This window comes from Idiotropiscis lumnitzeri, chromosome 3 (assembly GCF_059441095.1).
Source record: "Idiotropiscis lumnitzeri isolate Australia: NSW breed Sydney's pygmy pipehorse chromosome 3, RoL_Ilum_1.0, whole genome shotgun sequence".
Taxonomy (NCBI): domain Eukaryota; kingdom Metazoa; phylum Chordata; class Actinopteri; order Syngnathiformes; family Syngnathidae; genus Idiotropiscis; species Idiotropiscis lumnitzeri.
Genome location: NC_142393.1, coordinates 23,991,367 through 24,003,538, shown reverse-complemented (window position 1 = coordinate 24,003,538; position 12,172 = coordinate 23,991,367). Strand labels below are relative to the sequence as shown.

Here is a 12,172-nt window from a genome sequence, read left to right as displayed (position 1 = left end):
TGCGTGCACGTGCCTGGAGCAAGTAGTGCAATTATGCCCCCCAGACTTTTCTCTGCGGGCGTCTATGCTGTGTGAGTCAACGTGCTCTCACAGTTGATAGATCTACATATTATGTCTCCAGCCGTGGCGTCATAAATGATGGTGTTATGAGGGGTATTTATCGGATTAAGTAGGATGATAGATGACTCCTGTAGTGGTGAGTGTTCTTTCTCTTGTGTTTCATTTTTTTCTTGTTTTGGGACTGTGTTCATTTACTATATCGATTTCTCCATGAAGATTGTTTTTTTTTTTTTTGCCTTTCAGTAAACAGCTTTTGGAGATTAGGCCTTCTCCCCTGATTTGCGTCTCCTGCTTCCCTGCATTTGGGTCCACCTGCGCCATAAAAATGTGCCTGATACTACAAGAACACCTGTGGAGTTAGAATTCGATACGAAGTATAATATATTATAATTTTATTATAATATATTATAATATAATATATTAAATTGTAACAAGTGTAAATGTACTATAATAAAAAAAAAAACAATGAAGTACATGGTGTACCTACTTTTGGCCCACCATGTTTTGTCGTGTCTTTTGACTGTGAAAATAAAATAAAAACGTGAAACGTAAACGCGCAGCATACCTGAACAGGAAAGGGAAGTTTGCATATGGTCACGTGTTGACGTCACGCGCGATGCCTACGTAATATTTCCAAACGCCCTCTTGTCTGGCGTCTGAAGAGCAGCAGAAAACAGGCGCTGCCATTATTTGCTAGACGCCTGCAATTGCTTCTTCTATTCGGCTTTCAGTCGGTCGCCCGGCCGAGCAGAGAGAGTCGCGATGGTCTGCGGTGGCTTCACGTGTTCTAAAAACGCGCTGTGCTCCTTGAACGTCGTCTACATGGTGAGTTTTGGAACGCTAACGTTCCTCATTGTTAGCTGCATTGGCACCTAGCTTAGCCTAGCCTAACCCGGCTAGCAGTTTAGCCGCAACGCAGAAGAAATATTGTGACTTGACGTTCTGTTTCTACACGCCTCCGGTGTTCAGACCAACACGGGTGTGTGCGCGCTTCTGACTACTATATTATTCAAGTAGGTAATGTGTGCTACATGTCCTGTATATAGTTAGCCATGTAGCAGTTAGCCTGCTAGCTCTTCCTCTGACGTGAGGTTTAGGCCACTTGATATCGCGATAAATCGGTAAACCTACGCACCCCACCGGCCCTTTCTTTCTTGTCATTTTGACAGGTCATCCATAAACTACTTCATCAGTCCACTACACTATTAGTTCGATATTCTTGGAAGCGTAGTCCTGGTAATATTTACCAACAAAGAACTTTAAATTATGTCTTGATTTACATTGATTTTTTTGGGGGAATATTCATGTCACTTAAATGTCTTGTATTGTTCCATAATGACAGATATCATCACATTGTGTGGTGCATTAAGTACTGGTGTATAACTGCCACCACTCAAGCAATCCGAATGAGAAAATGTGTTTACTACAGGAGTCATAATGGGGGAAAAATATTTTTTTGATATAAGGTGATTTGTGCCACATGTGTCACCCAGGAATACAGGTATGTATTTTGAGGATGGGCCCTAACAGAGAAAGTAAAATAAATAGAGCATCTCGTGTTTATTACATATAAGATTGTAGTAATGACTAATTCAGACGTAATCTTTTTACAGGACAGTGTCTGTTATTGTCCTAGACATACTACCCGTGATATAGTGTACAGTAGTTATGACGCAAACTGCAAGTGTGTAAACTGAATGATTTGCATGGGTGCGCGCGTTTGTTCAACTTTGCGAGGGTTTTCTGCATGTTAACTTAGTTTTTCTAGCTTGTGGTGTCACAAAGCTTTCCTCCTAATCCATATGGTTCATGTTGGACCAGAACTGCTTTCCACGGCGACCATTTTGGCGCATGTAACAATGTTATTTTGACCAACGTCAGTCTTGTCAACTCCAAATCATTTACAGACGAGGGATGTGGACTTGCGTCTTGCCATTATTTTTCCCACTGAGACGGGACACTCCTTATTTTAAAATTTGTTCGGCTGCGATCACAGAGTCACATGACTGGATCCTGTCCACTTATTTGTAGACTCCTCTTTTGTTGTCAATACACACTGATTTGCTGAATGAAGATTTCACCACTTCCTCCGACTTTGCAGCCTTCAACGGACTTGTTTCCTTTTTGAGGGAGTATAAATACTTGATCATGTAAAATTGCGCATTGTGAAAGCAACATTGACGATATCAATGACCCACCTCTAGATGAACGCTAATGAAAAATAATCTAAATTGCCATTTTTTCCCCCTTAAATTCAATTGTGATTTGATTTGTGATTTTTTTATGTTTTTTTTTTTAACAATTAATCTTTATTCCAACAATGTCAGATTTGTTTTGTATTATAGAATACTAAGTGAAAACCAAATAAAGCATTAATTAAAATAAATTAAGTCTTAATAATTATTTTGCTGTATCACAGTATCTGCGTAACGCAAAGATGTCATTGAGGACAGCAACCCGGACAGCCTTAATGCCTCAGCTGCGCCTAGAAATTCTGTCCATAAATGTTATTAATAGAATCTCTGACAAATTCAGCCTTGGCGGAGTCCAACACTCACTGGAAATGAATTATGTACTGCGGGCAGTGCAAACCAAACTCCGATCATGGTGACATACGGTCCGAACAGCCCATATGAGACAGTTCGATACCCCACATCCTCGAAGCACCCCTCACATAACTCCAGAGGGACCTGGTTGAACGCCTTCTCCAAGTCCACAAAACCCACGTAAACTGGTTCTGTGACCTCCCATGGACCCTCGAGAACCCTGCCGAGAGTGTCGAGCTAGTCCACAGTTCTACGGCCACAACAAAAAAACACACTGTTCTCCTGAACCTGAGATTGGACTAGTCAACGGACCCTCCGCTTCAGCAACACAGAGTAGACCTTGCCAGGGAGGCTGAGGAGTGTGATTCCTCTGCAGTAGGAGCACACGCTCTGGTCCCCTCTCTTAACAACAGAGACCACAACTCACAACGTCCCAAGTCGTGGTCAGTAGCGCCCCAACTCCCCTATATACAGTGTTAGTGGTGCACTGCTTCCCCCCTCTCAGATACCGGATGGTGGACCAGAATTTCCTCGAAGCTATTCAGAAGTCTATTTTCCATGGCCTGCCGAACTTCTCCCACAGGTTTTTAGCTCTGCTTGGCCATCTGGTGCACAGCATCTGCCTCCGGAGTCTCACAGGCCAAAGAGGCCCGATACGACTTGTTCTTCACTCGTTCTTAATGGCATCCCTCACCGCCGGTGTTCACCAATGGGTTCACCTCCCCGATTGGGAGCCTCAAAAATAGAGGCGCGGAACATGGTCAACTCAGATTAATTGTCACCCCCTGCCTCGTTTTGTTATTTAAAAAAAACAAACAAACAAAAAAAAAGAACTCAATATAATCTAATATGGACATAAATGCCTTGATTTAGTCCGGTGAGGAAAGGAATTGATTAAATTGGATTACATCGCCAATTCTACTGAGCAATTGAGATAAAACGGCCATGGTGAACTTATATACATTTTGTAGATAAAATGTTATGTTTCAGCCATCCTTTCTAGTATATATTTTTTTCAATTATTTCCCCCCCTAACTATGGAACATACATGTATGTTTAAATGTAGATATTGATTAATCAACTTAAATAAATTGATCAAATGGGTGAGAGGCCTAGTCTAGTAGCTGTTCCTAAATTGTTCCCCTCATGTGATGTCCAGCTGGTCGGCCTGCTGCTGATCGGCGTAGCGGCGTGGGGGAAGGGTTTCGGCCTTGTGTCCAGCATCCACATCATCGGCGGCGTGATCGCCGTGGGCGTCTTCCTCCTGCTCATCGCCATTGTGGGACTTATCGGAGCCATGCACCACCACCAAGTCATGCTTTTCTTTGTATCCTTTGCCTGTCATGTTTGCGACAAGTTTAAAGCAGTGTCAATGTAGTTGTGCGCATTCTTTGACGTCCCGCTTCTCAGTACATGGTCATTCTTTTCATCGTTTTCCTCTTTCAATTTGGAGTGTCCTGCTCCTGCTTGGCGATGAACCGCAGCCAACAGGTGAGTTCAGTCCTCCTTTCTCATTTTGTTTTGGGTCTGCCATTTCAGGATGAACACCCGAACCTTTACAGATTAACTTAATTACTTAATAATTGAGATTGGGCCAACTTGGAAATTTTCATGGCTCAAAAGCCTCTTGTGAAATTTGCTCCATTTTGTTAAATAGCCAGTTATGTGAAACATGTTTTAACAATGAACAGTTAGACTTGTGCATTCAAAAGTTTAGAGAAAGTCAAATAAAGTTCACCTGTTAGGATTTCCTTACATTACATGGTGCATTTTAATGTAATTCTGAAATGTCACAGGAAATCCAAACATTCAGAACTTTTTGTGATAAGTGTTAGGTTTCTCTGTCCCTCCTTATTTGGGAGTTTTATGTTACCAACCTAATATTTTAGTACATCGTCAATACCTCTGTTTTAGCCATTTATAATTTTACTACTATGTGAAGTAGAGCACACTTATCAAATTCTTGCCTACTCAATCTACCAAATATATTGATTGTTGAAGCGCTCAGGTCTCAGTATCCTTGATATTTATACAGGAAGGACTTCTGAACTCAGCATGGGGAATGTTGGAAAATAACACCAAGACTGACTTGGAAAGTCAGCTAAACTGCTGCGGGCTGCTCAATGTCACCAGCAAACGAGCGCAGTTTGAGCAAGATCTGCAGAACTGTCCCGCTGTAAGTCTGCAAATGAAATGTCACCCTTTACTCTACTTGAAACTACACCCACAACTTGAGCTTGTTACATTGCATTGCTGCAGAATACCCCTAAAATATGAGACAGTGCAACTACAATTTTCATCTATTCACGCCAATGAAACTTGAAAAAAAAAATTTTTTTTTTAATAATTATTATTCTTGCTGACAAACTTCTGCTCCACACTTGAGCCCATTTATTAGTAATATAATGAAAATGTGTGGGAGGATGATTTTCTTTGCAAGTCAATTTAACAATATGTGCCCCTAAAATTTCAGTTAAAGGGCCACTGTGCTCCTATTAAAGAAAGATTAATCTAGTGCCCTGCATTGGTTGACAAATAGTTTTGTGAGCAGCTCAAGACCCTGCGTATCCCTGTTTCCCCTTGCGTTTAGTTACAGTTTGTCCCAATGGCTTGAGCGGAGTAAGTAGGCCACATTTGAGCTCAGCTGACAGCTTACGGATTCGCAGCACCGCAGACCAATTGCCTTATCCGCTATTTTTGTGACTTGGACTGCAGTTATGCAAGAATACGAATACGTCTTCATGCTACACCTGCGGGGATATGATGCTGCACCATGCCAGCGAGGCTCTTAAGATCCTTGGAGGCGTCGGTCTCTTCTTCAGCTTCACCGAGGTGAGCGGCATCGTCTCCACTCACTGAACGGCTCATTAATTCAACCACGATCAAAAATGTGGTGACATACAGTTTGTTTCAAAGGAATATGCATAGTCTTGGGCCTGGTACACGCAAAAACAATAGGCTGTTCTATTTTTGGTCCCCTTCCTGCCCAAAGACAAGAAATGCTAAATTATTTTATGTTTCGTCATATTATCCTATAAAATGATCATAATTTGATGTGTGTTCTGATTGAAATTATCCCAATAATGGGGGTGCGAAACAGGTCGGGCCGTCGATCATCAGCCCGTATCTCACTGCGCGTCAATTTCTGGTGCGCAAATGTTTTTTTTCATCAGGTTGTGGTAAAGCTTACAAAGAAGTTCCCCAACAGTTTAGATTTGTAGAAAATAGGGCTGCCACAAACCATTTTGCTAGTCGATTAATCAAAGGTAGTCACTGGTAGTCCACTAATTGGATCCTATGTAAATCGCCACCTAATTGCAACAGCAAACAGCTGGTCTTTTAGTTTACAGCTAGAATGCCTTACGGCATGTACACATGAATAATAAAGACACAATTAAGATGATGGTGTATTCAATTTGTATTAAACTTTGCAGCTTGTACAAGCATTCCTGACATGTTTATAAATGATGGAAGCAACTGAAATAGAAGGCGTTAATGTGGCCTTAAAATTTTTAGCCTTAAATGTTTAGTGCATTTTAAAACAGTTTTTTTTTTAGAGAGAGAGAAAAACTATTTGCAACCTTTTAGTAACCCTGAAAAACCACTTCTTAAAGACTTGCGGCTCAATGTGATACGGGCTTTAAATATTACCTGTTACCTGTTCCATATTTCCGACCAAAATATTCATGTTCGTGGGGAACAAAGAAGCGTATGTTTTAAAAAAATAAATAACTAATAATAATAATAATACGAGCCATTAATATCACTCAGTAGACTACAAAGGCTGCTTTCTGCAGGATCTGTTCCAGTTCTTTTTTTTTTTTTACATATACTTGAAAAAAATAGTCCTAAAACAACCACCAATGCCTCCTCTTGTGTCCTCCTCCATGATGCGTCCTGTTTGTCATTAGTTTCTTTTTATTTTTCTTCATTTATGTGGGTTATGTGATTAGTGTCCAAATTAGATGCGCTCATTTCAAACGTTTTCCATAAAAGTACAATGAACCAATGAAGGTGTATTTCCGCTTTTAGAAGCTTTCCCCAACTGAACGTGACAAGCACGACATGCTAATTTGTCCAGTGTCCCTTTAAGTATTTGTCCCAGACAATCCCAAAAATTGATCTTTGGCGGCTGAGTGTTGACCTCCGCTGACCTTCATGAATTTCTTCCTCCAGATTTTGGGAGTGTGGCTGGCAGGGCGCTATAGGAACCAGAAAGACCCGCGAGCAAACCCAAGCGCTTTCCTATAGCCCGTCCCTGCGTTTGAGCAGCACAGTGCAGCCCCGCGCCCTTTCTGACACACTGGTACACGACGCTTGACGACACGGGACGGGCGTGCCGTCCCCCGGCTGACCTATATGAGAACACGCCTTCTTAACCCCAGACTGAGACGTTACCTGAGCTCACACTCGACCGCCTGGACGCTCGAGCATGACGGGATGACTCGTGATACCGGTGAGTCCCACACGCCCGTATCGCGAGCCAGCCTTGATTCGAGGGCCCGACCGACTCTAGCCACTGATCACACGCCGCACAGACAAGCCGCCACTGCCCAACCCAACAAGTGAGAGGCGTCCATCTCTAAAATTAGGCCACGATGTGTGCCTTGACATGCTCTCGAGTACAGAAAATGCAACGGTCTGTGCGACAATACTGCGACAGGGAGTATACGGAACGTGTGGAGCAAGAGTAGCCTTCATGTAACTTGTCACAACCATCCTGGAATTAGCAACGTGACAAGTGGCTGCCATCCTTGTGGAATCTTCTCGAAGAACATGGAGTTGTTCTCTCTCATGTCCTCCATGTACTCTTCAACCGACCACACTGCTCTTCTAGCCAATAATCTTTCATTTGTGTTAGAGATGCAACAATTAATCGATTATCAGTAACTATTTTGATAAGGATTATTCGTTCAGAACCCGTAACTTAAAATGGTCCAAATCCTTGGAATTTCTGCCTCTCATAAATAGTTATTGTCAGATTTCTGCCAGGCTTCATGAAAACAGACTGATTAGCTTGTGTGTTTAACAAAATAAGACATTTTCAAACATCTGCTTTTACTTTGGCTAACAGTAAACAACATTTTTGCCCATTTTCTGACAGATGCTGTGGGCCAAGTCAGTAACTGAATATTGATCAATTTGTTTTCTGAACTATTAATTTGAAATAATGTTTTGTTTTAATTTTGAAAAAGGGATAGACATTGAAAAATATATATAAAAAAGATTCATCAACTATTAAAATCATTAATTTAAACCATAATTAGTGTGATTAAAATTGCATTTTTATGGCAAGTGACACCGTTTGAAACATCACACAAATGTTGATACGTCGACTTGTCATATCTGTACCACTTTATTGGGTGACATTTTAAGATGAAACTTGTCAGCCAATTGGAGAAGGGCTTTCCTGAGTAGCAGGTGAAACCAAAATGTTTGAGGAGACATGTTGAGGAATAATCAAGACTGACTGTCATCTTTGTTTGCTACTTCTAGTGATTAGGGAGTAAGGAATGAAGAAAGATTGCGAATGCAGTTATTGCGTTTGCAATCATTGGCTTACTCCTGACATTCTGACCACTATGAAGGGATTTTCAGTTCACATTTTAGCAAACTAGGACCACAAATTGACTTGCCCAATCCAAGCTGATTTAGGGTTTTCACACTTCATTTTTTTAACTTTTTTTTTTTTTTGTCAAGTTGCTATTGAACAACAGTTTAGACAATGACTTGATACTCAATCACGTTCAAATATTTATGAACTGTAACTGAGCCAGCTGTCATGTTGGACTGCCAACGGACTGCAGACTTGATTTTGTACATAATACTGATGTTGCGTGTAGTTTCCCCTCTCGCTGCTCATCCCGCCTATCATCCTTTGTGTTGTACAATGATGTTGCTTTGTACAATATATCGTGTCAGGTACGTAGTAGGTCCCAACCAATTCATTGGCCAATTTCTACCAGTTTCCGTATAATCATGACTGAAAGTTTAATGAACAATTTAACACAATTTGCAGGAAACATGAAAATGAAGACTAATATAATAATATATCTCTTGTTCTAATATGTCTCTCTCCTGTTCTGTGAAACATACATTTCAAAAATGCAACTCTATCAAAGGTAGCATGTTTTGATGTATGAAAAGTGCTTTTTGTTTTGTTGCCATGACAAAGAAAAGAATGGAGGGGAAGGAATGTGATGCATAGTTCAAGGTCATTATGCATAGATCAGCTATTGCCAATAACTTCACCATAATGTTACTTATGTACAAACTATTTTTATGGACTACATTTAAAGCTAAATTCATCAATTCCTGATTTGTTTTCATGATTTAGTCCGTAAAAATAGCATTGTTCTGCCCGTAACTCATATCTTTGTTGTTGGCAAGAAAAGGGAAGTCAAGTCAAAACATTTTCTTCACAGCATATTCTATGCACCCCAACTTGTCTAAACACGGTATTTGGATTAATATTGTTTTTGCAATATGAAATAAGCAGAAAATGTTCCCATTTCTTTCTCTGAGGGCGGCCATTTTGCATTCTACAGCCCCTTGCTGCCGACTGAAAATGACATCACAGTGCCCAAGGCTCAGGTAATGGCTGTCACAGCACACCAGTTTTCTGGGTGTGGTCATGTGATGATTGCAAGCTGAGGCCTTTGGCAGTGTTGTGTCATTTTCAGTTGTGCAAAATGGCCGCTCCCTGAGTTGGATAAAAACAAGTGCAATTTTCTGCGTAATTCATATTCCACAAATGCAATAGAATCAGTGTGCTATCTTTAGACCAGTGGGGGGTGCATAGAACATATTATTGCATAGAAAATTGACTAACGCTTTAAAACTCATTCACTGCCTGCCGTTTGAAACGACATTTTCAAGACCCACGGGATACTGTGGTCATTGATTATATATAAAGCAAACTACCAATTGCCAGAATAGACTCTTTACTTTCACCAGGAAAAACAAGTTTGAGCCTTTTTCTGTTTTTGTAATCAGCAGGAGAAAAGTTAGGTTGCAGAAAACGCAGCTGTTTGTCCCTGTGGATTTGCAAAACTGGGCTGATCTCAAATCCAAAATGGGTCATCAATGTCATATACTGCTGGTTGTGCATCAGTATGTCATTTCCAAGCTTCAAATTTACTGTGAAATAGCATCAGATAGTCTCTCACACATTGAAAAATGTAATTAACAGGTATACTTGTCAATGGGAGAGCTTTAAGGGACCGGTTTTCTTTTCATTCAATTTATATATTCTTTTCAGTCGGTTATCTGTTCACCACACCTTCCAAATATTGCCGTCTGCATTGACCTAAAAAAAAATTCCATCTTGGCTAGGACCTACTTCGTACACTGTTTTCTAGAACGTGGAGTGTATACAGCAACAGAAATAATTGTTTTGCATCACATACCCAGTTGAGCTTTTTTGGTGTTTGTTGTGAAGTGTTGATTGGCCTCAGTTGCATTTTTAATCTTGTTTTGTTGTCGATTGCCAAGATTCCTTTACATTTATCAGTGTTATTAAATAAATGCTTTATACAATTGTGTCCAATATGTTCAAGGGTTTTTTTTTAAGTTATCTGTGATGGATGTTTGATATTTCCTGCTAATTTAAGTGTTCTTTTACAAGCTTTTAACTTAAAGATGAACGTACAATTTAATTCCATGTCTTACTTGAACTTGTCAGCTTGCAGCCAGTGCACATTTTGCTGCTGCTGGTGAGTTTGCCCCTGCTGTGTACAGATGTTTTGCCAGATAATGTTCTGTTCAATATTTAAGCCACACCCTTAATTTGTGTGCACTTGTGGTTGAATTGTATTTTTCCCTTTATTTGGGGACCTAATTTTACAAATAAAATCTCAAATTGGACCATACTTGGAGTATTTGTGGATTTGTGTGTTTTGAATAGCTACAGAGAATTTTGTTTGGAAATAGAAATGACAATATGGAAAAGCCGTGGTGACAAGCACAGACCTGTATTTCATCTGAAATTACGATATTTCGTGTAAGGAATGACAACCTTCATTAATGCTGCAATGAATATATTTGTAAAACATTTTTTTTCAACTTATTCCATGGATTTGTATTAATTTATGTTCAAACAAGAGGTAACCAGCATAAATACACAGGCATGGCAAAGCAAGTAAACTGCGTTTGCATTTTGCACATTCGTGTATTGGTTTCGCATCTGCCACGTGATCGTGGTGGTACCAAGTCAGGTGAGTCCCCCTGAAAGTCCAGATACCCGATGCGCAGCCCGTCGCTCATTTATTTTGGTGATCACATGTAGGAGCGCCATGGAGTTCTAACACCTTCCACCACATGGGGGCGGTAAGAGCAGAGCTGCCAAACAGTTGCTGCTATTTCTGCCTTCTTGATGGAAAAATCGTCCGTAAACAAGCACAGATGATGGAAGTGGTGCGAATGATGATGAGAGAGTGCAACAGGATCTCCGTGATATTCTTTCAGATGGCTGTTAATCCTCCAGATGAGTACGGGGAGCAGAGAGATCTTGCACAATCTGTTAGGAGAACCGAGCGTAAAATGTGAGATTCTCCTAAATCCGCAATTGGTGTTGCTGTGAAAGCTGTGACCTCAGCAGAAGCATCATCTTCATCATCTTGCACTTCCTTGTTTTCCACCAATCACATCGTTTGGTAACTTTCTGCTCCGTGTCAAACTCAGTTTAGTGTAGACTGCTCTTGTTTTGGTTGTGAATGTGGAGATAGGATTTTTGCTGCTGCTCAAAAGAGCAGGAAATCCCCCCCCCCCAAAAAAATCTTTGGATTTTTTTCTTTCTCATCACCTAGCTTTATTTTTCTTCCTAAAAGGCTGCTGCCAGGCAGAAACCTAGTACCTCCAAAACCATCACTTTTCAGCAAACCCCCAAAAAGCGGCACATTTATTTAGCCGTGAACATTGCAAGGTCGAAGCTAGCAAGTCATTTTCAACACTTGAGTGGTAAGTAATTTGAAAAATGACCATACCCAACGTGAGGACAGCATCTGACGTGAACGGAGGCCCAGTTGCCCTGGGCCAGTGTGGCACTGTCTCACACCAACATGTACCTTAAAGACACTGGCCCCGACAGGTCAGTAGAAATTTCTTAAATAAAACGATGAAATCAACACATTCTTGCTTTTTTTATGTGCAAAATAACTGACTAAACAGTATAACTTCAAAAAGTCTTTAAAACAATATGTAGACATGAAATATGAAATGATCACTGAAACTCATGAAGAAAAGGGGCCAGTACTGATTCAATCGAGCTACTACAACATGGTTCATAGTGGCACCACTGTCCCACTAGTTGCACAAACTCTTTCTTTAGTGTATTCTCGCACGGGATTTAGCCGGATTTGAACGGCACACACTCAGCTGAAGGCATTATGTATTTTGCCAATCGAATGTTGATCATTGTTCGTGTCTCCTATGCCCCAATGTAACGCTATCTAACATGACAGCCATTGTTCACCTTTAACAGTTTTCTACGTATACTAATTGTTTTTTTTTAAACCAGTTTTTCAACTGAGCATTGTTGTATGAAGGTAGTGATGCTGTTCATGAGT

General features: G+C 40.6%; 1 protein-coding gene across 1 annotated transcript; it reads left to right on the top strand.

The window, feature by feature from the left end:
- The first annotated feature begins 678 nt into the window (after positions 1-678).
- On the top strand, positions 679-10,477 carry tspan31 (tetraspanin 31). Its single transcript, XM_088291095.1, has 6 exons — positions 679-885; positions 3,766-3,933; positions 4,017-4,097; positions 4,642-4,782; positions 5,322-5,438; positions 6,783-10,477. Exons 1-6 carry the CDS (start codon positions 823-825, stop codon positions 6,855-6,857), a joined length of 645 nt encoding a protein of 214 aa, XP_088147221.1. The 5' UTR covers positions 679-822; the 3' UTR covers positions 6,858-10,477.
- Positions 10,478-12,172: the final 1,695 nt, after the last annotated feature.

What these genes read in the sequence shown, in the direction of transcription:
- tspan31 (XM_088291095.1), top strand. Translation starts at nt 823, where the DNA reads ATGGTCTGCGGTGGCTTCACGTGTTCTAAAAACGCGCTGTGCTCCTTG. An exon ending in CGATGAACCGCAGCCAACAG is followed by an intron (nt 4,098 to 4,641) that starts GTGAGTTCAGTC and finishes ATATTTATACAG; the next exon opens with GAAGGACTTCTGAACTCAGC. An exon ending in TCTTCTTCAGCTTCACCGAG is followed by an intron (nt 5,439 to 6,782) that starts GTGAGCGGCATC and finishes TTCTTCCTCCAG; the next exon opens with ATTTTGGGAGTGTGGCTGGC.